Source organism: Felis catus, chromosome E3 (assembly GCF_018350175.1).
Source record: "Felis catus isolate Fca126 chromosome E3, F.catus_Fca126_mat1.0, whole genome shotgun sequence".
Taxonomy (NCBI): domain Eukaryota; kingdom Metazoa; phylum Chordata; class Mammalia; order Carnivora; family Felidae; genus Felis; species Felis catus.
Genome location: NC_058383.1, coordinates 15,996,929 through 16,019,873, shown reverse-complemented (window position 1 = coordinate 16,019,873; position 22,945 = coordinate 15,996,929). Strand labels below are relative to the sequence as shown.

Sequence of the window (22,945 nt, the reverse complement as noted above, 5' to 3'; positions counted from 1 at the left end):
TAAATTCCACTGGGAATTGTATCCCAAGCCACCAGCCTACATTATGTTACATTAGGACAGGTTTGGTACAATAGTACTTAACCAACAGCCAGTATTTATGGAGCATTCGAAGTGCTTTGTACCTATTAGCTCCTTTATTTATCTTTTTTTTTTTTTTTTTTTTTTTTTAACTAAGCTCTAAGCTCAACATGGGGCTTGAACTCACAACCCTGAGATCAAGAGTTGTACTGTCTGCCAGCCAGGCGCCCCACCTATCAGCTCTTTTAATCCACACATCAGTATTAGGAGGTAAAAACGATTATTATCTCAAGGAAGAGAGTGACATGGAGGAAGTAAATAACAGCTCGTATCATTCTGAAACTCACTTTCTTTTTAAAATTAATGTGGCAGCATTAATTTTTGAAGTTTTAGACATTTAGCATCGATGACGTTAGCAAACTGTTTAAGTAAAGGGCCAGACAGAAAACCATCTAGGCTTTGCTGGCTGTCGCAGCTACTCAGCTCTACCACAGATGTTACCGAAATGAGTGAGTGTGACTGGGTTCCAGTCAGTCTTTATTTACAAAAGCAGGTGGCCAGGTTGGCCAGTCCCTCACTGTAAGTAATCCAATAGTATCTTAGTCTTGAAGAGTCTTATGAGAGGTCATACTTTAGTACTGACCAGTCCTGTGGGCAAGTCAGGCCTTTATGGTGAGACTATAGCCTCCAGGCAGCTTCTCATTCAACAGGAGGTGGGGATTTCAGCTCCTTAATTAACTTCTGCAAACCTCCTACCACCAACCAATTATTTTTTCCTCTTTGTGTTTTCCTTGTCCGTTAGTTGTTGGGTAGGAGGGTAGTGTAAAATGCTCTAACTCCTCTGTCCTTGAGAATAAGCACACACATTCTCATTTCTGTTAGCTGTCGGAAATTACAAAACAATACACGTGAGGGTGTCAGCACCGAGAGAGCCCTGGTTTAGTGCACATAACTGCCTTTTTTCTTGATCTGCTTTGACCCACATGTGGCCGACTGGCCAAACGTGGTTTCCGTTATCTTCCAGGGTGAGCCCTTTCTGAAATGTTTACTACAATTTTTTTTCCCTTTCTTCAGCAGCATATTGGTATAATCATCTCCCATTTCGGATTTTTGATAAATTTGATCTAAACATGGAAAGCAAATTTTACTTCCCACACATGGGGAGCCTCCAGTGCAAAGGCCAGGGGAAGCGTGTCCTGCTTGGGAGAGAAGGTTGGGGTCCTCACATTCCTTTATCCATTAGGAGGGGGTGAGACTGTCAATTTTACAGACTGGCTTATTGCATAATGTGATTACAAGACTGCATATTTTCTTTGCATGACTTAACTAAAGCTAGTTTATGATAGAAGTGATACTTCACCTAGAATACTGACAAATCAAAAACACTGCAGCTATAAAACTGGTATTCTGTGTGCAAAAGTCACCCTGCATAATCTTAATAAAATAGATGAGTAACTTTTGTTCTCAAATTCCATAGCATTTTGCAGTAAAATCAGTATTGCAACGCTGCAGCAAATCATGGAGTGCTAGCTTTTAACTCAGAAACTTTCTCGCCATTGTCAAGGACTGACGGAGCCACACGTCTCTTTCTCTTGCAGGCATGACAGCAAGTGCAGTCGCAGCTTTAATCCTCATGACGTCCTCCATCGTGTCTGTGGTGGGGTCATTGTACCTGGCCTACATTCTGTACTTTGTGCTGAAGGAGTTTTGCATCATCTGTGTCATCACATATGTGCTGAACTTCATTCTTCTTATCATCAACTACAAACGACTAGTTTATTTGAATGAGGCCTGGAAACGGCAGCTGCAGCCTAAGCAAGACTGACAGCCTGACCAGCTCCGGACTGACGGCCTGAAGTTCCCTTTTCCATTAAGTTTATTTTGCAGCGTTTTGTTTTTTTTTTTTTTTTTTAATTCTTCACAACAGACACTTTCCCTGAGAATCTTAAACTGATTTTATAAAATCCTATAAATTAGAAGGGGCCCTAGCTATTTTGTGTCAATCTTTCATTTTAAATATGGATACAAAAAAAAAAAAAAGATATGCCGAGCCAATCAAAGACAAGCTTTAACTTTACTTTGAAAATGTTTCTGAAATAATAAAATGTAGCCCTAGCCCCCTGCCCTTGATTGTAAAGTGAGCAACCATTGCTAGTAATTCTCTAATGTGTATAAATTCAATTTCAGGTATAACAAATGTGATCATGACATGAAAATATTTTAGAATAGATACTGTATTAAATATTGCCATGTTTACAATATGTAATATGTTTTTAGCCGATGGATTTAAACATGTAGATTCAACTAGAATCCATTTATGTGATATTTGTAAATAAAGGTAGAAATATTGGATCCATCCCTGCAGAACTTACTGTACAGTTTAGTTGAAGTGTAGCGATGAAGAATTGTCAGCTCAATGTTGACCGAAGAAATAGTGAAAATAGTAAGTCCATACAGAGCATCTTGTGAAAAGTACTGACAGCTGTGGGTCCAGCACTGACAGCAAAAATAATAGGGTAGTTGGTTCCCTTTCATCTCCTTCCTCAGAAAGGAAGAAACTAAATTTGGACATTCAAGTCAAGCCTGTGTCTAGTCATAAAACTGGATTGATTATAACCTTACCAAATGAGTCATGTGACCAGACCTTCACATCCAAGGCCTTCAGGACACTAAAAATGGGGAAATGGGTAGATTTCTTTGGAGAAAAGCTGGAAATATTAACATGGCATTTTTAGGTAAAGTCTCTTACAGCAGTTGAATTTTCATGCAGATATTCTTCCTTAACATCGGTGCCAGTCGACCAAACAGTATTAGGACCTTGAAATAACCAGTATAAGCCCAGTTGCTCCAGAGTAGGATTGCTCTTGGGTAGCTCTGTAGTATTTCCTGTTTAATTCTGCACTAATTGGATGTCTAGTTGTTTTAGAGTCCATACTAGATTTGTAAATTTTAGGGCTGACACGCTGCTCAGTTTGCATAACCGGGAGTAGTACGGGTAGAAATATCTGAAGGTAAAATACACTAAAGGTGTCACTACTCCTTCTAGTAACTACGCAATGCATAGGTTTTAAGAGTGATTTGAATAAACCCAAATGAAAGTGTGACAGTATGTTTCTATGGTTAACACCTTATATCAGAATGTTAAAAGTGCCTTCTGTCTTAAATCTCAAACCAAATATTTTGTGTGTTGAACTTGGGCAGAAGTGTCCTTCCTTCCTCTTACCATGAAGTAGAAAGCCTGCATCAGTCTATAAAAAGGTTCTGTACAATCATTTTGTTCCTTAGATTGAGAAGTAGTAGCAATGTTTTGCTTCCAGTTAGATTAATCATTATGTTAAAAATAGACCGGTGACTTTTCTTTAATAAGCCTTCTTTTTGAAGGGAGGGGACAGGCTCTGCTCTGTAAACCGTACTGTGTAGAGTCAGCAACTGTTCAGCAGTTTCCAACTAACTGTCCTAATTGATGCAATGTATTTTTCTGGCCCAAGGCAGGTATAAAATCTGAATTGTAATGAACTTCCAAAGGGTTTTAACAGGTTTTGTAAAAGTTGAATTCAGATTTCAAGGCTGTTTTCCCATGAATGTGAATATTTCAATGCCTGTTTTATTATGTGTGTATTGTTCTTGTTTCTAGTTAAAGAACTCTAGAAAGCATTGATCGGATGTCTGGTGTTTGTGGAGAAACAAGTCGTAATGTTGGAGAACTTGTACAATGAGGTCACCTTATCGCAGTGCTTCCCAGTCTGCCAGGCAGTTTACTGCTTCTTTCTTCTAGGCTAGAATGGAAAAGGTTAACAGTGAAGACTTCTGTGGTATATATAACACTGGTTGTGCTAAATAAGTTCCTCATGTCCCAATTTCAAATGGATTTTCATATTTGGTATCAATCAGCAGAGTATAGTTAAAGCTTGTCTTGATGTTGTGTTCTTGCAAATGTCAACTCTCATGTGATAAAATGTAAAAACGTTCAGCCAGACCCTTCAAGATTTTCCTTTGCTTTCCTAAGCCTTGGGGGAAACACCACTGTTTCAGTTGTACGAAAATTTTTTGCCACATTCCTATCAGCCCAGTAGAATTAATCTGTTTTCTCACTGAGTGATGAAGGTGTGCCGCCTGAAGTAACAGCAGGGTAATGCCAGTATGTCAGTAAGTAACAGGACCCCAGTGGGTGCTGGGATATTTTTGCCCTGGAAGAATTTAGGCTCCCCTCTACATCCTCTCTTCCACTCCAAGAAGGAGAAAACACCATGCTATAAAATTTGAGGATTGTTATGACTTTTTGAGACTGAATATTTAAAACACTGCGACATTACCAGCCACCGACATTGAAGAACAAACTGCGGGGGGGGGGGAGGGGGAGGGAGAATTGGATTTATGTTTTTTGCAGTTATTCCATGCTTCTTGGTTTTGGGAATAAGTTGTATGTAACAAATGAAGCCTCTTATTTACTGTGTAGTCATATCATTTGAAGAAATGAGAGAAGCTGTGGTTAAATGATAAATTCTAGGCAATCTAGGTGATTTGGAGGATTTCATTCAGTTTTGCATTTCAGCTAGGTGCTTTCCAGGAAGGTAAACTGGTGAAATAACTCAGGTTTAACTAGCTGTGTGCCAGGAATTACTTTTCCTTTGTGTATGTCACCTCTCTTTAAATCTATTACTTTTAAAGATGTTGAAAGCATTGACTGTTTCATACAGAGATCTGCCATTTGGTACAAGAGATCTTTGGACCCTACTAAGTAGGATATAGGACCAAGACTACAGTGAAATTAAACCTAATTAAACCTAAATTGTTGGCTTTTGTTTGTATTTCATTTATATCTTTAAGATTATCAGCAAAAGTGCAAAGTAATCTTCAGCAGTTGCTTTGTAACTGAGATTAGAACCACTGCTTAACGTGAGTGAATGCTGACAGACCTTGTCTTGAAAATCTGTATTGGACAAATGCCAACAAGAAATTCACTATCATTATTGGCAACCTATTGGGAAGGAATACCTAACCTGCAACCTTTGCCCTCATGGGTTTTCCCCCGAGATACAAGCATTGGTGGAACATTTCTATTCAGACATTTTAGGCAGCACTAATGATTCCTAATCTGTGAGAACTACCCTTCAATCAAACAAAAGGGGCAGGGGTGGGAATCCAGGCTACTTGGTTTTTTTGTTTGTTTTTTACAAATAATTAGCCCAGAAAAGGTGAAATGTTTTGTTATAAAACTGTATTAAGCATGGCCTAAGTATTAGGTGTATGATCTGTATAGTATGTTCCATCGAAAATATTTATTACTAGTGCTTTCAGCTCTGGAGTAAACATTCATTTAAAGTGGAGTTCACTGGGCAGACTTCCCCTTTAATATAGATAGAAATATTCTTTACCAGAGATTTAGGACACAGTTTTGCTAACTGGTAAAAACAAATGTAAATATGTAAGAATGTTTATTTGTTGCACATAACTTTTTTGGTATAAAATAAATGTAGACGTTACCTGTGGAAGCTGTACGGCCATCCTTCTTACACTGCAGTATTACATTTCAAACAAAAAGCTGCAATGAGTCCAGTCTTCCTACAAACTATTCTTGAAGCTGATACTGTAACTTCATTTCTACAGGTGTCCTGAGTTGATTCTTTTTCCCTTAAATTAGATGTAATTTATAGAAGACACAGACAGAAATCTTAAGAGATTCCAGTACTGGAATGCGTGTGGGCTCATGATATATACGGCTGTCAAGAATTCATGAGAAAGGAATTAGTGCTTAGAGTTCTATAAGCACATGCACGTGCTGATCAGATCTTGCCCACGGCTTTCCTTCAGCTCCCCCTGAATGCTCCACTCAGTCCCCTAAAAAGGTAACATCTGCAAGGAAGATGAATCCATTTAAAATATAGTTCAGCCATATTTTATTGAATACAACAAACGCGTTCTCTAGAACCTCAGGATTTAGGAAATGGACCTTACCACTCCTAACTTGTAAAACATTTAAGTGTTTAATTTTTTTTAATGTTGTTAAGTAAAGAGTTCTGTGTTATTCCTTGACATTAAATGGAACGCAAAACTTGATTTCCTTCAAGGAACTTAAGTTCAGTGGTAACAAAACAAACATGTAACCCCCAGAACCCCTAACTTCATGTCTGAACCAACAACACCTGCATTTCTTAAAAGTCGTCTAAAGATGGCCACTAAAAGAAGGTTCAGTTATCTTCACTGTCTTTCCTGGAGTTTGGAAAGAAAGGATACAAATGGGTATGTGTTGAGACATGTGAATCAACCACAAGTGAAGTGAATCAAGTTCTGTATTAACTGCTTTCGTTCATGGTCCTCCATTTGACTGGACACCAAAGGGAGCCTTTTTCCAAACCATTGAGCTTTATTTATTTTTTTAACGTTTATTTATTTTTGAGAGAGACAGAGCATGACTGGGGGAGGGTCAGAGAGAGAGGGAGACCATGCTGACAGCACAGAGCCCAACGCGGGGCTCAAACCCACGAACTGTGAGATCATGACCTGAGCTGAAGTCGGACACTCAACTGGACATGAGCCACCCAGATGCCCCTTTTTTTAAATGTTTATTTATATTTCAGAGAGAGAGAGCAGGAGAGGGACAAAGAGAGGTGGGGAACAGAGGAAATGAAGCAGCCCCTGTGCTGACGGCAGACAGCCCAATGCGGGGTTCAAACTCCCAAACCGTGAGATCATGACCTGAGCCAAAGTCAGACACTTGACTGACTGAGCCACCCAGGTGCCCCCACAGCATTGAGCTTTAAACCAGGACCGATTCTGCCATCTTGGAATAATGTACCTTACTTGCCTTAACGGAGCCTCTGGAAGAGGAGGAGGAGGAGTGATTCCATAGGGAATAAGACCATCCTCTAGGAGCAAGACAGGTGGCATCATCCAAAAGGACAAAGCCCTAGACTACTTGTCTGTAGGCCTGACCTCTTTAAGAGGGTCCCGTCACATTCAGTGGAGTCGGATATGAAGGCACTAATGGGCCTTTATGCTCCTCTGTCCATTTCTGTCAAGACTAGACTGTGGCTGGGGTTGGAATAATGTCCTGGAAGAACTGGTAAGCTCTGAGCTCCCTTCTGATCCAGACATTCTTCATCTCTTACCTTTCTAATGCTTATTTGTCAGCTTAGCTTGGTGGAAATTGGTACACAGACCTTGTCGATTATTCCAGTAACATCGCTTTCTGTAAATTCACTGGGACGTGAGCTCATCTGTGAAGCTGAAGAAGCAGTCGTCTTTTCCTCACGCGCCTGGTTCGCTGCACAGGCCCTGGGGCCTGAGGGCTGCCAGGCTAGTCCTACGGAAGTGCCATCTGCACCCAGCAACTCCGGCCGTGGTGTGAGTGTGGAAGCAAGTTTCGCAAGAGTCCGTACACAGCTAAGTTTGTGAAAACAGCCTAACACATAAGAATTTCAGATGCTTTCCCGCAATACAGATCATCGCATTTATGGACGGTCACTTTTAAGACAACTCTTTATTCCCACACTACGAAAGCTTTTATTTGCACCTCTGACATTCCCTTCTGGTAAATTAGTACAAAATCCGGGCCAGAAACTTCCCAGTCGGCCATGCATAGTCCAGGACTGCTGTGGAAGTTGCCCCTTACTTGTGGAGGAGGGGCTGCTATCTGCTCTTGTCAGCAGAGGTAGTTCTTGCTTTAAAGAGTAAATGGGCTGTTTTCCAAACACTGTGACTTCACAGCTGACCAGGGATACCTGGTTTCATTGGCAAGTTTCCAGTATCTCTCTCGCAAAAGGAACGCTGCCCCTTTTGGTTGTCTCTGGCGCGTGAAGATCCCCTTTTTATTCCCCATTACTCTCTGCGGTGCTAAAAACAAGGCAAAAAGGTATTTCAGATGACTTCTGATGGGCCAAACGGGAACCAACCTAGAGACAAGCTGGGCACGAAACAGAAATGTCCTTTTCTATAAAACTTAGGATTGCTTGGTCTGAAGTGGCCACTTAATGTAAGGCTAAAGATTTAACCTGCTGCTCCCCCAAACAGCTCAGCTCCCTGGTATATTTTTGTTGTTGTTGTTGTTGTCTCTTAGAGGAAAATCTAAAATTATTTTTCTTTTATCTGCAAAATAAGGTTTGAAACATGAGCACCCAGCTGCCCGGTAATGAGAGTGGGGACTGAGACAGAGTTACCCTGAGAAAGGCCTGGGCTTTTCTAAAGAGACGGCTCTCCTAGTGGGAGCTGGGGTCCTGACCAGGCAAGGGTGCCTCGGTGGGATCTACCAGATTTCAAAGCTCTCTCAGGCAGACTTCCGGCTGGGTTCCAACTGCCAGTGGCTGGTCGGCTGCTCTGCAGCAGCTGAAGCTGGGAAGGAGGCGAAGCGGGCCACAGGCTCCCAGCACACCTTCTCTCCACCTCAGGTGAAACCACAGCTTCCGTTGAACGGGAAGGTCTTTCCACGAGAAGCAAATGCCAGGCACTGGGCCAAGCACTTTATCACATGAATTCCTACATCGACCTGCAGGGGGCTCATCCCCACTTACAGGCTTGTGACAGGGTCAGATCATCTGTCCACAGTCGCACAGCTAATTTCTTACTACACAGAGCCAGCGCATCCATTCACGAAACCAGACTTCAGGAGCCGTCGATCTCACTTGCCAGAGAGAGGCTGGAGTTCTTGTTCCTTTTACTCTACCTTCCTCTTTCCTTTCTAATTTTTCATTAAACTTTCGCCTTCCAAAGACTTGTCTTTCCCTGTGAATAATAGGTTGTAAATCCCACTACTAGCAAATCCTTCCTTACCTCCCCAAATCGCTATGCTAAGTTTATGGGATATCAAGAAACCAGTAACACCTACAGGTATAGAAAGAAATGGGATCCACGATGAATGGCACTGAAGTGGCCCTCACGTCTCCCCACTTGAGAAAGAATGCAGACGGTTTTCTCTCCGAAGACTTTCAGACCCTCCCACATTCCAAACACTTTGACACTTGCATTTGGTAAACCTGCCTCCTACAAGTGAACGATGTAAAACACACCAAAACATACTAAGTTTCCCGGGCTTTGTACCGTACTCTGGAATAACAATAAGTGTAGCCCACACGTGAATCCAAAGCTAGGTCCACTTTTTCCACACACTGTTGTGAAACAGACAGAGGCAAGTTGGTCATTTTTGCCTCAAGATAATACATCCTCCGTTTGCTTTTTTACCATGAAATGATCTGGGAAGCAGGCAAGTGATTGCTGCTTGCCAAACTAGGAAATCCTCACATAGCTTACACTGATTAGAGCTTTCCCCCTCGTTTCCACTGCTCTTACAAACAAATGTCCTGAACTAAAAGGCCAACCTGAAAAAATGAGGAACAGTACACTCCGCAAACCCAACTGCCACTTACACTGGTTAGTCATAAAATCGGCAAAGTTCCAGATGAGCTCTCCGACCACGTATTCTTTGCGTTTTTGATCCAGAACCAAATGATACTGCTCCAGCAGACCTTTCTGGTATTCCTCGCTGAACATCAGAGGTGGGTCCTGGAATTCAAGGCAAAGAGTGAAGTTAAGAGGCAGAACTGGCAGAATTGTAAATGGTGGATAAAAATAAAGATCCATGTGACGTGACCAAAATACCCGTCTCCACGGTGGGCTGCAGTGACTGCAGGACTCGGGCGCGGGCGGAGATACAGCCAGACTGTGGCGTAGCCCAGAGTAAAGAAACGGGATTGTTTAAGGAACCTTAATTAGGAACTGCTTTATTTCTAAGCAGAGTTTGATATTTTATCTTCCGTCTCTATTCACCGGTGCAGCCTGAAAGCTGAGCTACACTGGAAGTAAAAATGAGTCTTCAGGTAATAAATTTAAAACTCACATTTTAAGTAGCTGCCAGCTGACGATTTGAGAAATAGTGTGACTCACTTGAACTCAACTCGAATTCCTCTGTATCTGGTCTGGGTGAGCAGCTGCTACTTAGCACATCCGTCCATTCGACAAATAATCACTTAGTATGGATGGAGGCTCTGGTGATGAAGTGACAAGCAAGAAAGGCGAGTGTCCCTGCCCCTGCAGGCTTTATACTCCGACAAGAAAGACTCAAGGTGTTAGCGTAATGAGGGTAAACGGCGGTGACTGGCAGAGTGCAAAGCCAGAGCCAGAGCCAGGGGGTAATTAGCGGTGGGGCTGAGAAGGGCCACGCAAAGCTCCCTTGAGGAGACGTCAAGGACCTGACAGGTGAGAAGCATCCTGACGAACGAAGGCAGAGGCCACATCTGTGGACTCGTTCAGTACCTGGTGAAGAGCGCCTGTGTGCTGTGTACTAAGATAGAATGACCTTTTAGAGGTTCTTGGGATGGTCTCAGTTTTCATCCCATGGCAATCTGAGGGGCACTCAAATATTAAATGTTCAAGGATAGAGCTTTTCAGTGACTTTACAAGAGAACAAAGCCCTGTAGGCCTTGGCTTTCTTTTCCAAAGAGAAGGATAGAAATGCCATCGAGGTCACACTGGTAATGTAACGGTACAACTGAGCCAGGTTTTGTTCCAGTTCCAAAGTTGTATATGTAGATGTTCTTACTTTGTTTTAATGGAAACAACCCATTAGACAACCGCATTGTCTAATTCTTAAAACCGAATTAAACTAAGTCAACTCAGTCATAACTAGTCATATTTCAAGTCCTCAAGAGTCACATGTGGCTGGTGGCTACCCTCTTGGACAATGCAGAAACATTCCATCACTGCAAAGGGTCCTATCAGCACTAGATCTAGACTGAGTTTCTTAAACATTCAGAGTTGGTTACCTTTTCAAAAACGGAGAACTGATGTACATATACACTGTCTTCATAAGCTATTTTCCCTTACTTTACCAGTTTGTAAAGTGGCATTCTGTGTAAGCAAGATGAATTTAAGGGTATGAACAGAATAATATAGCACATAGAGGTAGTTGTTCAACACACCAAGGATAAGCATATTAAGAAAGGTGTGTCGGGTACCTGGGTGGCTCAGTTAAGCGTCCAACTTCAGCTCAGGTCATGATCTCATGGTTTATGGGTTCGAGCCCTGTGTTGGGCTCTGTGCTAACAGCTCGGAGCCTGGAGCCTGCTTCAGAGTCTGTGTCTTCCTCTCTCTCTCTCTCTCTGTCCCTCCCCGACTCACACTCTGTCTCTGTCTCTCTCTCAAAAATAAACATTACAAAAAAATTTTTAAAAAAATGTGTCAACAAGGAATGTGGTACTTGTGACAGTTGAGTGTAAGGAAGCTGGGTAGGGATGAGGGGCTGGCTGTGCTTCAAGAACCCACATGAAAAAAATCCCCAAGATAAAGCATCATATCTTTGGGAAGGAAATGAATAAAAAAGAGAGAGAGAGAGAGAGAGAGAGAGAGAGAGAGAGAAAAGCTAGTGATTAAATCTTCCTCGGGGACGCCTGGGTGGCTCAGTTGGCCGAGCGTCTGACTTCAGCTCAGGTCATGATCTCATAGTTCGTGAGTTCAAGTCCCACATCAGGCTCTCTGCTGTCAGTGCAGAGCCTGCTTCAGATCCTTTCCCTTTTCTCTCTCTCTCTCTCAAAAATAAAAAATAAACAGAAAAAAAAAAAAAAAAAAAAAAAAACCTTGCTCCAAGTTTTCATTCATTTCCTTAACAATTATTATTTAGCACCCACTGAGGGCCGGACACTGCTGAGGGCTTGGGAAGCACTGATACATAGGATTCAGTCTCTCTCTTGGAGCCCACAGTCTGGTCAGGGAGGGGGCCAAAGAGATAATGATGGCACCCAGTGAGAAACGCTGACACAAAGACCAGGCAGAAGGAGCAGTTTCCTCTGCCTAGGGCAGGCGGGGTAAACCTCACCAAAGAGGGACGTCTGAGCTGAGATGCGAACAGAGTAAGAATCCCGTAGTCAGTGAACGTGGTGCTAACGTGGGCATTCCAGGCAGACGGAACAGCCCACACCAGAGCAGGAGCCAACAAGCACAGTGAAAACAGCCCAGGAGTGAAAGCAGAGGAGGACGACCTGGGAGAGGGCAGAGAGCAAAGGACGTTGACTGCCCCGGCCAGGGACTGGGGCTTTAGCGTGGGGGTCAGGGGAAGCCAATGACAAGGCTCCCAAGATTCGGATTTGTTCAGGAGACCACTCGGGCAGCTAGGGGAGGCTCTTTGGAAACAAGGCCAGTAAGGAGGACCAAGCAAGCGAGGCGGAGGCCCGAGTCCGGCAGCCGCGAGTGTGGAGGACAGGCTGGTGTGAGCCAGCACTGCATGGAGATCATCAGGACAAGTGACGGGTGGGAGAGGAGCACATTTCCAGCTTGGGGAAATGTCCGAGAGTGAAAAAATAAACGATGTTCTACACCACTTACCTGGTGAAACCCTGCAATGGTGTCTGCTCCGTACTCGCTCTGGATTATTGGTTTCTGATAGGTCCTATACCAGTTCTCAAACTGGGTTGCCAGCTGCAGCTGAATCACCTCCATGTGACCATAGTCATGATACCAAGAGTAGTAACTATTCACACAGATGACGTCCACATACGGCGCCTAGGATGAGAGCATTAAACTTGTTCACGAACCAAAAGACTGTAAGAGCATTAGGGCTCACAAACTCAGGGGGCTCTTCCGGCACAGGAGGCAACAGGGGGCTGCAGAAAATGATCTAGGTGCTCCCACGTGTAGCAGACATAGAAGTGACCTGAATAAGGCAAGTCTATAATCCTGGGCTGACGCTCTTGACCTGGATGTAGCTAGGCTCTGGAGAGACTGAGTGGTAGAGCAGACGCCCCATGAGCCGGCTGCGGTGCCAGCCTGGGGCGGTGGCGCTCCTGTCACTGGGCTTCCCTTACCTGGGAAATGTTCCCAACTGAAGGACAGAGCTGGTTTTTTTCCCCACAAAGGTCTTGGTGAACCATGTCGTTCGTGAGCTGGTGCTGGGGCCACAGAGTGGCCGAAAACTTCCCTCCTAGGAGGGCAGCGGCAATGATGGGCGGGACCCCTCATGTCTACACAGTGCAGTGCTCAGGACTGAGTGACAAGGGCTAGGCCAGCTAAGTGTCCGGCCTCTCCCATCACCAGAACACAAGCCAGTCTCGAAAGCCTGTACTGGGGCTGATGTGGTCCGACCTTCCCAAGCGACCGAGCCCCTTTCCAAACTGTGGCTGAAAGCAGCGGGCAGAAAGAGGGAGCTGGGGAAGTGCCCGCGGGTGGACACTTGCACACGGATCACACATCCCACCAGGTGAGCCTGGCAACCCTCTGTGGCCCAGGCACTGGCTGCCCCATCCACACAGAAGACGAGAACGAGGATATGCCACTTGGGCTCTGAGGACATCCGTGCCTGCCTGTGCCATGCTGGTGTTTGGGCACAGTCTTTATGCTTCTTTGAAGGGGCTGTTCTCAAAAGATGGCAAGGGAAACACCAGGGCTACGAGCCTTTGGACGCTCATGTTAAAAGGAGTGTTCCCAGTTCATTTTGTACATTGCGTTCTCTCCTCCATTCTTTCTGCAGATGTTTTCTCTTTCTGTAGTGTCTTCCTTTTAAGGACTGGCCTTCAGTTCTCTGGTGAAGACACATTCTCTTGCTGCCATGTTCTAGGTACAGCCTCAGTGTAACCCTGCACATAGTTTCCGAGGGGCTGCTGCGCCAGGGGGTGGGGAGGGATGCGTGTGGTCCAGCCAGCCAAGTGAGCCTGTCTGACCCTTCGATTCCAGTCAGGGGTTCCTTTTTTAAAAACTCAGATCGCCAGCCTGGACTTATTAGATCAGCATCTAGGCATCTGTACTTTCAAAGAGCTTCTCTGAGTGGTTCTGACAACCAGCTGGGTTTGAGAAACACTGGACAGTGACAACTTTAAGCTCCCTTAAACCTGTGCCACTTTAAAAGCATACTAAACCACGGAGCATCAAACCCTGACTCTGACCTGAGAACGCACGAAACCTCCCTGTGCCAGCCTCCTTGGACTGAGAAGCCATACTGCTGGGCAAACAAGCAGCTAGTTATCTTTAACCTGAAGACCATCCAGGGACGCGTCTGGACCGGCTGCTCAGGGCTCCTCCCAGCAGCCTGTGTTAGCAAGGATCACAGCAAGGCGAGAGACAGGCAGGGAAGAGAAGTGGCACAGAGACCCCCAGGCTCACCCCCAGGTCTGCTTCATAGTTGGAGTTGGTCACAAAGGTCACGGGCCGGGAGGGATCCAAGGCTTTGGTGTGAGCAATCAGCGTCCTGTCCACAGAGGGCAGAAGACACAGGCTTATCAGTCTGGGAAGGGCCCTCATACAGCCGTCTTTCTCTCTCTCTCTCTCTCCACCCTCACAGCCAAAAAGTAAAGACAAAACCCTTCCTCCCTCCCGACCTTGAAGACTCCTTTCGGTAGGCAAACACGGTCTTCTAGCCTTAGATCACGTTCCTTGGCCTCTTTCCTTCTCGCTCCCCAAATCCCACCCCCACAGAGGGAAGGCCACCCTCACAGTGGGGTCCTTGGGCTGGGCTGGGCTGGGTGCTGCCGGAATCTCGGAAAAACCTCTTGAAAACAGGGAACGGGTGGGGCGTGGACCAATGTGGACGTTAATTTAACGAGTAGAGGATGTGTGTGAGGAGGCGGGCTGTGTGTGCACTGGGCACTCACTGGAGACTGGAACAGGAGCAGTGGGACCAGACATTTGCACGGGGAAACGCTATGCTGCCATTACAAGTGGGAGGTACAGGGCTCTGGGAGACAACAGCAGGGCACTTAACTGACACTGGAGAGTCACCCCCATACTCAGAAGAAACAGCATTTCATGTCATTCACCAAGGAGGAGCTGCGGAAAGAGGCTCCCAACAGAGGGCCCAGTCTGCGCTCGGGGCCCAGCCTGGGGACCCGTCACACGCCACCTCAGCACAGGTCACTCCGTTCACTGGTCAAGCTTGCTCCTCTGCTCCCCGTCCCCACAGCTGGCTTCCTTCTCCATGACACTCTTCCCACCCTGCTCTCCTCATACGAGGGCTGCGGTTCCTCAAGCCAGAACAGCACCCTTCACCTCGAGTCCCAGAGCCACACTCTGAAACAACCTGTGTGCCTCCGGGAAGCTTTGAAGCCTCGCTGAGCTCCTGATGCCCAGGCAGCTCCAGCCATTCCCTGACCACCTCCCTACTGCACCAACGATCATGCATCACCTTCTCTCCACCTCCCAGAAAAGCTTGCAGGCACCCATTCTCAGACACCTGCGCTTTCTGCCCCACAACAAACTTCTGTCTCCCCAGCCCTGGCTCACACAGGCCTGTGCCCCAAGGCACCAGGCTGCACATTCAGAGCTTTGCCCAGTGGGCCTGCTGCTCAGAGCCCCGCATCTTGTACGCACGGCTCAGCTCACAGCACTCTATGACACTGAATGGCCTCTGCTGCCTCTATAGCCAAGTGAAGTGATCCCCCTCTGTGGGCCAAGTTACAACTGCATGATTGTAAGACAAGGAACCAAGGACCACCCCCACCCTGAGGTAGTAGACCCTCCCACCGCTGGAAATCACCCGTAGGTGTGGTTTCTGTCCACTGCAATGCCAGGGTGGCGGAAGCCTACTGGCATTTAGTGAATGGGACTGTGAACAAAAGATGGGCTGATCCTGTCTAATAATGTGACTTAAAACAGTCAGAACGTGCATGTCATTGAAAAACCTGTTTATAATCATGTGCCTACATAATCCAGTTTCATAAAGCCACTTTACAGAGATGAACCCAAAGCATCACCAAGTGGTTTTTGCAGGTGTAACATGCACTAAATTTCCCAGGAATGGAGATAACATAAAAATTGAGAGAAGACTATACTTGGTTTGGCTTGGAACTTTACCTAGAGTGAGTCACCACTTCATAAATGCACAGCAGTGAAGGAAACACCACCGGTGGCATCAGTCACCAAAACGATGCCCCCACTGTCAGCATCTATAGCTGCGTTCTCAGGTGGTTCCACATCTAAGTGCAAGCGTCTGACCCCTTCACTGGCTCTTCTGGGGAGTTGGCTCATGCACTCACGTGTAATTATATAAATGACCCTCCTCTATATCATAGTTGGGCCAGGCCACTGTTCTTTTCATAACCTGAAGTTATGTCTCTAAGTCACTCTATGCAGAAGTTAACTCCAGGGGTGCCCAGGGTGGCTCAGTCGGTTAAGCATGTGACTCTTGGTGTCAGCTCAGGTCATGATCTCATGGTTTGTGAGTTCAAGCCCCCTGTCAGGCTCCGTGGTGACAGTGCAGAGCTTGCTTGGGATTCTCTCTCTCTCCCTCTCTCCGTCCCACCCCACTTGCACGTGCTCTCTTAAAATAAATAAACTTAAAAAAAGAAAAAAGTTAACCCTAGATTTCATTTCAGATGTGACAAAGGGACACCGGGCTCAGTGGGTTGAAATCACAAGTGGTGGGTGTGTACTTGGTGCCCTGCAGTGACCATGTACGGAGGCACCCCCACCTGGGCTGGGAGTGGACGCTGCCTCTCATAGCACATGCCTGCCCCAGAGCCAACCTCAGCGCTGCTACCCAAGGCTGACCCAGACCAAAGGGCTGAGGTCTCACCCCTGACCCCACCCAGGGCAGAGGGAGCACTCACTTGAAGTAGTAACCGGCAGGTTTCAGGAAGGAAGCGGGCTCATTGGCCACAGACCACATCACAACAGCCGGGTGATTCTTGTCCCTGCGCACCAGCTCCTCCATCACCTCCAGGTGGTGCTGCAGAGACACGTTGCTGTAGCTCTCGCTGTGGCAGAGGGAGGAAAAGGAGCCGTCAGCGCCTGCGCCCCCGGCCGGCTGAGCAGGGAGGGCGGCGGGCACTCACACCAGCACGATGCCCACACCGGGACTCTCGTCGATGACCACGATCCCATAGCGGTCACAGAGCTGCATCACCTCCTCCGCGTAGGGGTAGTGACTGGTGCGGAAGGCGTTGGCCCCGAGCCAGCGAAGCAAATTGAAGTCCTTCACCAGCAGTGGCCAGTCAAAGCCCTTCCCTCGGATCTAGGGGAGAGCACAGTCGAGTGATCCTCCCTCCCCTGTCCCAGATGCGCTTCCGTCTGGAGCCAGGCCCCGGAAGGGTCATCCCATTAGCCCTCAATCTGGCATAAGGACAGGCCCCATCAGGCCCCATCCGGCAACTGTTTCACGCAGTTTGCTTCACTGCTCTGAGTCACCCTCAACTGCTTCAGGGGTCACGCGGAAGGCAGTGGTGAGCAACAACTGTCACAGGAACCCAGAAGCCACGACTCACATCTGCATCCTCGTGCTTGTTGACCCCGTGGAAATAGAAAGGTTTCCCATTGATGAGGAACTGGTGCTCTGTGACAGCCACCGTGCGAATCCCCACGGGGAGAGTGTAGAAGTCAGACACAGACCCAGCTGCCGTCTGCGCGGTCAACCTCACCTGTGAAAGCCGAGCACCGGTGTGAGGCATCCGTGCTGGCCTGAGCCCCGCACAGCCCACCCTCCAGCGGGAAGGCCCCTCGTGAACCACAACGGCCAACGTCTGGGGCTGCACGCAGAGAGATGCAGAAATTCCCAGCTTCTGCCATTAACAAGGAGGAACATTCACCCTGCCCCTGGTGCCTGCTCTTCAAAACTGGGCCTCCCTACCAAGCGGTGAGAAAATCAGACCGGAAGCTCAGAGGACCACGTGTACCTGACTACCTGTCCTGTACCCCCTTGGAAGCCAAGGCTGCTGGGTGGGGGCAAAAGACCTCGTTACCTCCAATGAGTACAGGTAGGCAGGGTGCTCATGCATCAGGTATGGCCACCAGAGGTGGGCATTGGGCACCTGCAGCTGGCCCCGACCCCCTGTCCCCTGGGCCACGACTTTGCCTTCCTCATCCAGAAGACGCACTTCCAGTTGAAAGTGTTCACCGCCTTCAACAAAAATCTGGTAATCCACCAGCCCTGCAAGAGACAAGGAAGATCAGACCAAAAAGGGAGGGACACGATCTGGGTCACACAGAGAGCCTCCTGCAGCCACCACTCTGAGGAGTCCTCAGCCAACAACCGTTTATTTCTGGAGCCCAACCTGCAGTGAGGGGAGATGAGGTGAGGGCAGCACAGTGGGAAGGGACACAGATTCTCATGAATCCTAAGCGATTCACCCTGAGCTATGATTTTACACGAGCCCCACTTCTCCTTGGGCTTCGTTCCCTCACAAAAGGAGGTCAGACCAGATGAATGATTTCTGCTGCCCGTGCCAGTTCAGACAGGCTGGATTTCAGCTCTTTTTGGGCGGATGGGAACCTCGAGGGGGAAGAGATGCCGGCAGAGGCTTTCTCCTGGAGCATCTTTCCAAACAGGGAGCAGAGCCACTTGGGGCCTGGCTGAGGGAAGTTCCTGCAGGGAGCCCTTACCAGTGTCTTGGTTCACGCTGGTGCTGATGGTGATGTCATCGATGTAGGTGGTAGGTGTGGTATAGAGGAGCACGGGCCGATGCAGCCCCGCGTAGTTGAAGAAGTCAAAGTTTATGTTCTGGACAAAGTAACCCTTGGGGTACCTAGGATGGGAGAACAATGGCCAACTTGGACCTTGCTCTGATACTCTGACCTCAGCTCACATGTCTCCCTGGCCTCCCAGAGCCAGGGCCTCACGTCTGCTAGGGCCACCCTGCCCCTAGTGGGAAGACCAGTCGGCAGGGTGGGGAGTGGGGTGGAGGGGGGAGCAGGGTGCCGCTCACTTGGAGGTATCCGTCTGGTAGAGGATGGTCCCTGGCGGCAGAGTGTGGGGGGTGAGCGTGTTGTTGATGGCAATGGTAATGCGGCAAGAGGCCAGGGGCCCACTCTGTACCAGCTTGCTGATGTCAGCCTCGAAGGGGAGATGGCCCCCCTCATGCTCTGCCACGTGGACCCCATTCACCCACTGCAGACAGAGAGATACGGGGAGGAACAGCAAGTCAGGGCGGCCATCGCAGGCACTCCCTCACACAGAAGTGTCGTATGTGGGGGCTCAGGGCCCCGCCAGCCACGCCCTGCCTCAGGAATGGAGGAATGAAGCTCTAGCTGAACAGATCAGGCAACCTTCCCCCGACCCAGGGCACCAACCCCAGTGTGGGACATGGGTGTACGCCCCCCAGTCCACCCCAGGAGGCAGGCTGTCAGGTGACCCCTGGGAACCACACACCCCAAGGCAGCCCCAGGCTGCTCAGCAACTGCACATGACCACTCGCCCTGCCCGATGCTTGTTGTACTCACCACAATGGCATAGTAGTGGGCGCTGCCAATCCTCAGCACCACTCTGGTGCCCAGGTCCTGAGTCCATCGCTGGGGCAGGGTCGCCTCCCGCTCGTACCACACCCAGCCGACAAAGCTTCGCAGCTGCCTATCCTGGCCCACGTCATTGAAGCTGGAGGGAACCGGCATGTCCAGGGTGGGGCCCGACTGTGGAAAGAAGGGCTGGGATCAGGTCCGGACCACCTAGGAATGGAGGACCAGGACCCAGGCAACCCCCTTCCCCAGGGGCCATGTTCCCCAGCCACCTGGCCTGCAGGAAGAAGGCTGGGTAAGATGACTTCCCCTCAGCCCCGGGATTCCAGGCCACCCCACCATTCTTATTCTTTGCCAGCAACTGACTGATGCCGTTTATGGAGCTCATTTAATTCGCACAACTCCACGAAGCAGACAGCGGTCACTCAGTCACTCGATCAACGGTGTGCAGTGAATACCTACAATGCTGTTCCGGGTGCTAGGAATGAAACCGTGAGCAAGGCTTCCGCTGTCAGGTGATCGGCTCTATGAAGAGAGTGTGGAGGGTGGCAGGGATGGTCAGGGAAGGCCTTTGGGGGCCCATGGGATACTGCCTTCTGACAACCTGGCAGAACTGGGTGAGCCTGAGCCTGACAGGGCATCCCCTGAACATCTCCAGTAGAAGGCTAGGCACCAGCAGGACAGCTCGGTGAGCCTGGAAGCAGCCTGGGGAAGACCTTCCTGACGTCCTGTCTGTGGGATTTCCTCTGTCCCTCACAGCTGTATCCCAGGGTCTGGCACAGCCCTGCATGTAAGAGACTCAAAAAACGTTGGCTGAATGGATGCATAACTTGGTAAGAGATCCTCCTGCTAGCATGGTTTGTGTCTGGGGCTGGGGGGCAGCCAGCTCCTTCTCAGGGCAGTCTGTGGACAAGGGCGAGCCCAGCCCACAACCCAGGCAGAGGCGAGAGGATCCCTTCAGACCAGACCCTAAGAGGAAGACAACCGACTGCCCCGGGGAGGAAGCTGGTGGGGGCAGGGGCTGCTCTGCTGAGGAAACTGTGAGTGGGGCACAAGCCCCGCACCCAGTTCTTCCTCCCCTGAGGAACGGATGGCAAAGACTGACAAAAGAGGATCTAGGAGAGAAGAGAGGGCCAGTGGGCACACAGGCCCAGCACCACTTCCCGCCGACACCACCCAAGTCAGAGGGGAGAGCCCGGGAGGAGTCCTTGGCCGGGTGGGTGCCAAGCCCCGTCCTCTCTCTGAACCTCAGAACCCCAGGTCCTTCGCGCCAGAGCAGGGCTGGTGCCAAGACGCCTACACCTCCTGTCCTCCCGCCCCCGAGCTCAGTGCCAGCGCCGCGAGCCTGTCCGGCTCAGCCAGTCTTACCGAACCGGGCTGGAGCAGAGGCCTGTCCCGCCGCCCCCCGGACGTCCGGGCCGGCCCTCCACCCGTTTCCTCCCTCGCAGTCCCTCTCCCCGTCGTCTGATCCCACGCCTCCAAAGCCGTCCAGCTTTAACCTCCTCCTGGCCGACAGCTCCGAGACCTCAGAGGAAGACTCCCTGCCCACCTCCCCCGCTGGGTCCGCACCTCGCGCAGCGGGGTCCGGTACCACTGCTGCTCGAAGCCCTGGCGCCGGTTCTCGGAGAAGTCGGCGCGGAAGCTCCAGAGGCCGTTCAGCTCCTTGCGCTCCCGCGACGGGCTCTCCCGGGGGTAGAGCATCCCGCCCCGCAGCGCCAGCCCGCAGGCCCAAAGCAGCGGGCCGAGCGCCGCCCAGACCGCCGCCGGCCCCCGGAGCATGCTTCGCTCGTGGCAGCTCACAGCCAGCCGCTTACCGCTGGGCTCGGAGCGGCGCTGGAGGCGGACGGGGCGGCGCGCGAAGTCACGTGCCCCACCTGAGGCCTCCCGCGCCATTTTGGTTGAGGGTGAGTTCCCGGTCCGGAGGAGCTCTGGGGCCGCAGGGACGCCACTGTCTGCTGGCCACAGGGCCGCGGCGGGGATGGGGGTGGGCCGGCGGGGAGCCCGAGGTTAGGCCCTCAGGGGAGAGGGACCCCGAGCCTCCAGCCCCCGTCCTGAAAGGCAGAGGTCCCAGGCTCTGCGCCCGCCTCGCCGCCTTGTCCTCCCCGGTCCGACTGCTCCCCCGCCCGGGGCGGTCGGTCCGGGGCTGCGGCCAGAGCGGGACCCAGGGAAACAGCCGGACAGCCCGTGAGCCCAGGCGAAGTCTCTGCGGTGCCTAGTGGCGTGCACCCCGCGGCCGTAGCCTTGACCGTGGGCCTCCAGCTACCGTCACCTGAGCCCCAAACCTCTAACCAGGGGCTCAGGGCTCCCAGTTGGTGTTGTGGGATCATAAAGATGCAAGGAGAGGGGGCTTATGGCCCCAGTAACCTGGTCTAGATAAAATTGTACAGTTACCTGATTCTTAAAATTACTTTTTTTTTTTTTTTACTTTTTGCTGATTTTATACTTAACCAAGCAACCTAATAATGGGCCTTCATACTGCCAACAGAGTCCCCAGAATAGTAAAAATAAAATATATTTTAGGAGCTGACAAGATTTAAAGGTTTTTTTTTTCTCACAATATAAAAACAAGAAAAGTAGGATGCAAAAGTACATACAGTATGATCAAAATATTGTATCCGCAGAAATACAGGTAGATGTGAAGTATTACTGGTGTTATAGATAATTTCCATTTTGTTTCTCATACTTTTTTGATTTTTTTGAAATTTCCTGCAATGAACATAACATTATTCTTTTAATCAAACCAATAAATGCTTTTTTAAAATCAAACAGGCAGAGGCGCCTGGGTGGCTCAATTAAGCATCAGACTTCAGCTTAGGTCATAATCTAATTTGGTGAATTTGAGCCCTGCATCAGACTCAGCGATGTCAGTGCCAGTGCGGAGACCGCTTGGGATTCTCTCTCTCCCTCTCTCTCTCTGCCCCTCCTCCATGTTCTCTTTCTCAAAATAAATAAATAGGGGCACCTGGGGGGCTCAGTTGGTTAAGTGTGGGACTTTGGCTCAGGTCATGATCTTGTGGTTCATGCATTCCAGCCCCACATCGAGCTCTGTATTGTCCACTCAGAGCCTGGAGCCTGCTTCAGATTCTATATCTCTCTGTCTCTGCCCCTCCCTTGTTTGTGCTCACTCTCTCTCAAAAATCAATAAATAGGGCTACCTGGGTGGCTCAGTCAGTTAATTGGTTGACTCCTCATCTGGGCTCAGGTCATGATCTCAGTTAGTGGGTTCAAGCCCCACATCAGGCTCTGCGCTGACAGTGCGGAGCCTGCTTGGGATTCTCTCTCATTCTCTGTCCCTCCCCAGCTCTCTCTCTCTCTCTCAAAGTAAATAAATCAATTATAAAACAAATCAATAGATAAACATTTAAAATAAAAAAAAAACGAATTTTCAAAAATATATTTTTGAAAAAACAGGCAAAAAATAAATAATTAAAGGTCTATTGTCTCCTAAAATTAATAAATTGATTTTAATACAAATTGATTTTCTACCGTCTAATGGGGAAGAGGACAGAGAACTAATGAAAGGTGAACCTGAAAAACAGACCCTGGTGGGTAAAGCCCATTGGCCCAGTTTCCTCTCCCCACTCCACCTCCACCCCTAAGGTTTTGGCCTTGTATAAATATATGAGCCTGGAGATGTAAACTTGAAGTTGTCAGCTTTGAGAATTTATGTGGTCACCAAAGAAATGAAGGCAGGTAGAGAGCAGATCCAAAGATGTATCTGGAGACATCCCAAAATTATGAGTATAGGAATAGGAGAAATGAGCAGGTCCCTGTCTCTTTGAGGATAAAT

At 48.8% G+C, this 22,945-nt stretch overlaps 2 protein-coding genes across 3 annotated transcripts in view; one reads left to right on the top strand and one right to left on the bottom strand.

The window, feature by feature from the left end:
• VKORC1L1 (vitamin K epoxide reductase complex subunit 1 like 1) overlaps nucleotides 1-5,507 on the top strand; it is a 64,045-nt gene extending 58,538 nt beyond the window's left edge. Inside the window, exon 3 of the mRNA XM_023246218.2 lies at nucleotides 1,617-5,507. Within this exon, the coding sequence (XP_023101986.1) occupies nucleotides 1,617-1,843 (227 nt within the window). The 3' untranslated portion in view covers nucleotides 1,844-5,507. The remainder of the gene's footprint in view (nucleotides 1-1,616) is intronic.
• Nucleotides 5,508-7,479: 1,972 nt separating this feature from the next.
• On the bottom strand, nucleotides 7,480-20,957 carry GUSB (glucuronidase beta). Of its 2 annotated transcripts, NM_001009310.1 has the most exon segments (12): nucleotides 7,508-7,851; nucleotides 9,378-9,513; nucleotides 12,328-12,504; nucleotides 14,098-14,182; nucleotides 16,539-16,685; nucleotides 16,764-16,942; nucleotides 17,193-17,345; nucleotides 17,667-17,854; nucleotides 18,307-18,449; nucleotides 18,630-18,811; nucleotides 19,144-19,329; nucleotides 20,725-20,957. In NM_001009310.1, coding segments are annotated over 12 exon segments (1,956 nt in total). In that variant the 5' UTR covers nucleotides 20,935-20,957; the 3' UTR covers nucleotides 7,508-7,681.
• Nucleotides 20,958-22,945: the final 1,988 nt, after the last annotated feature.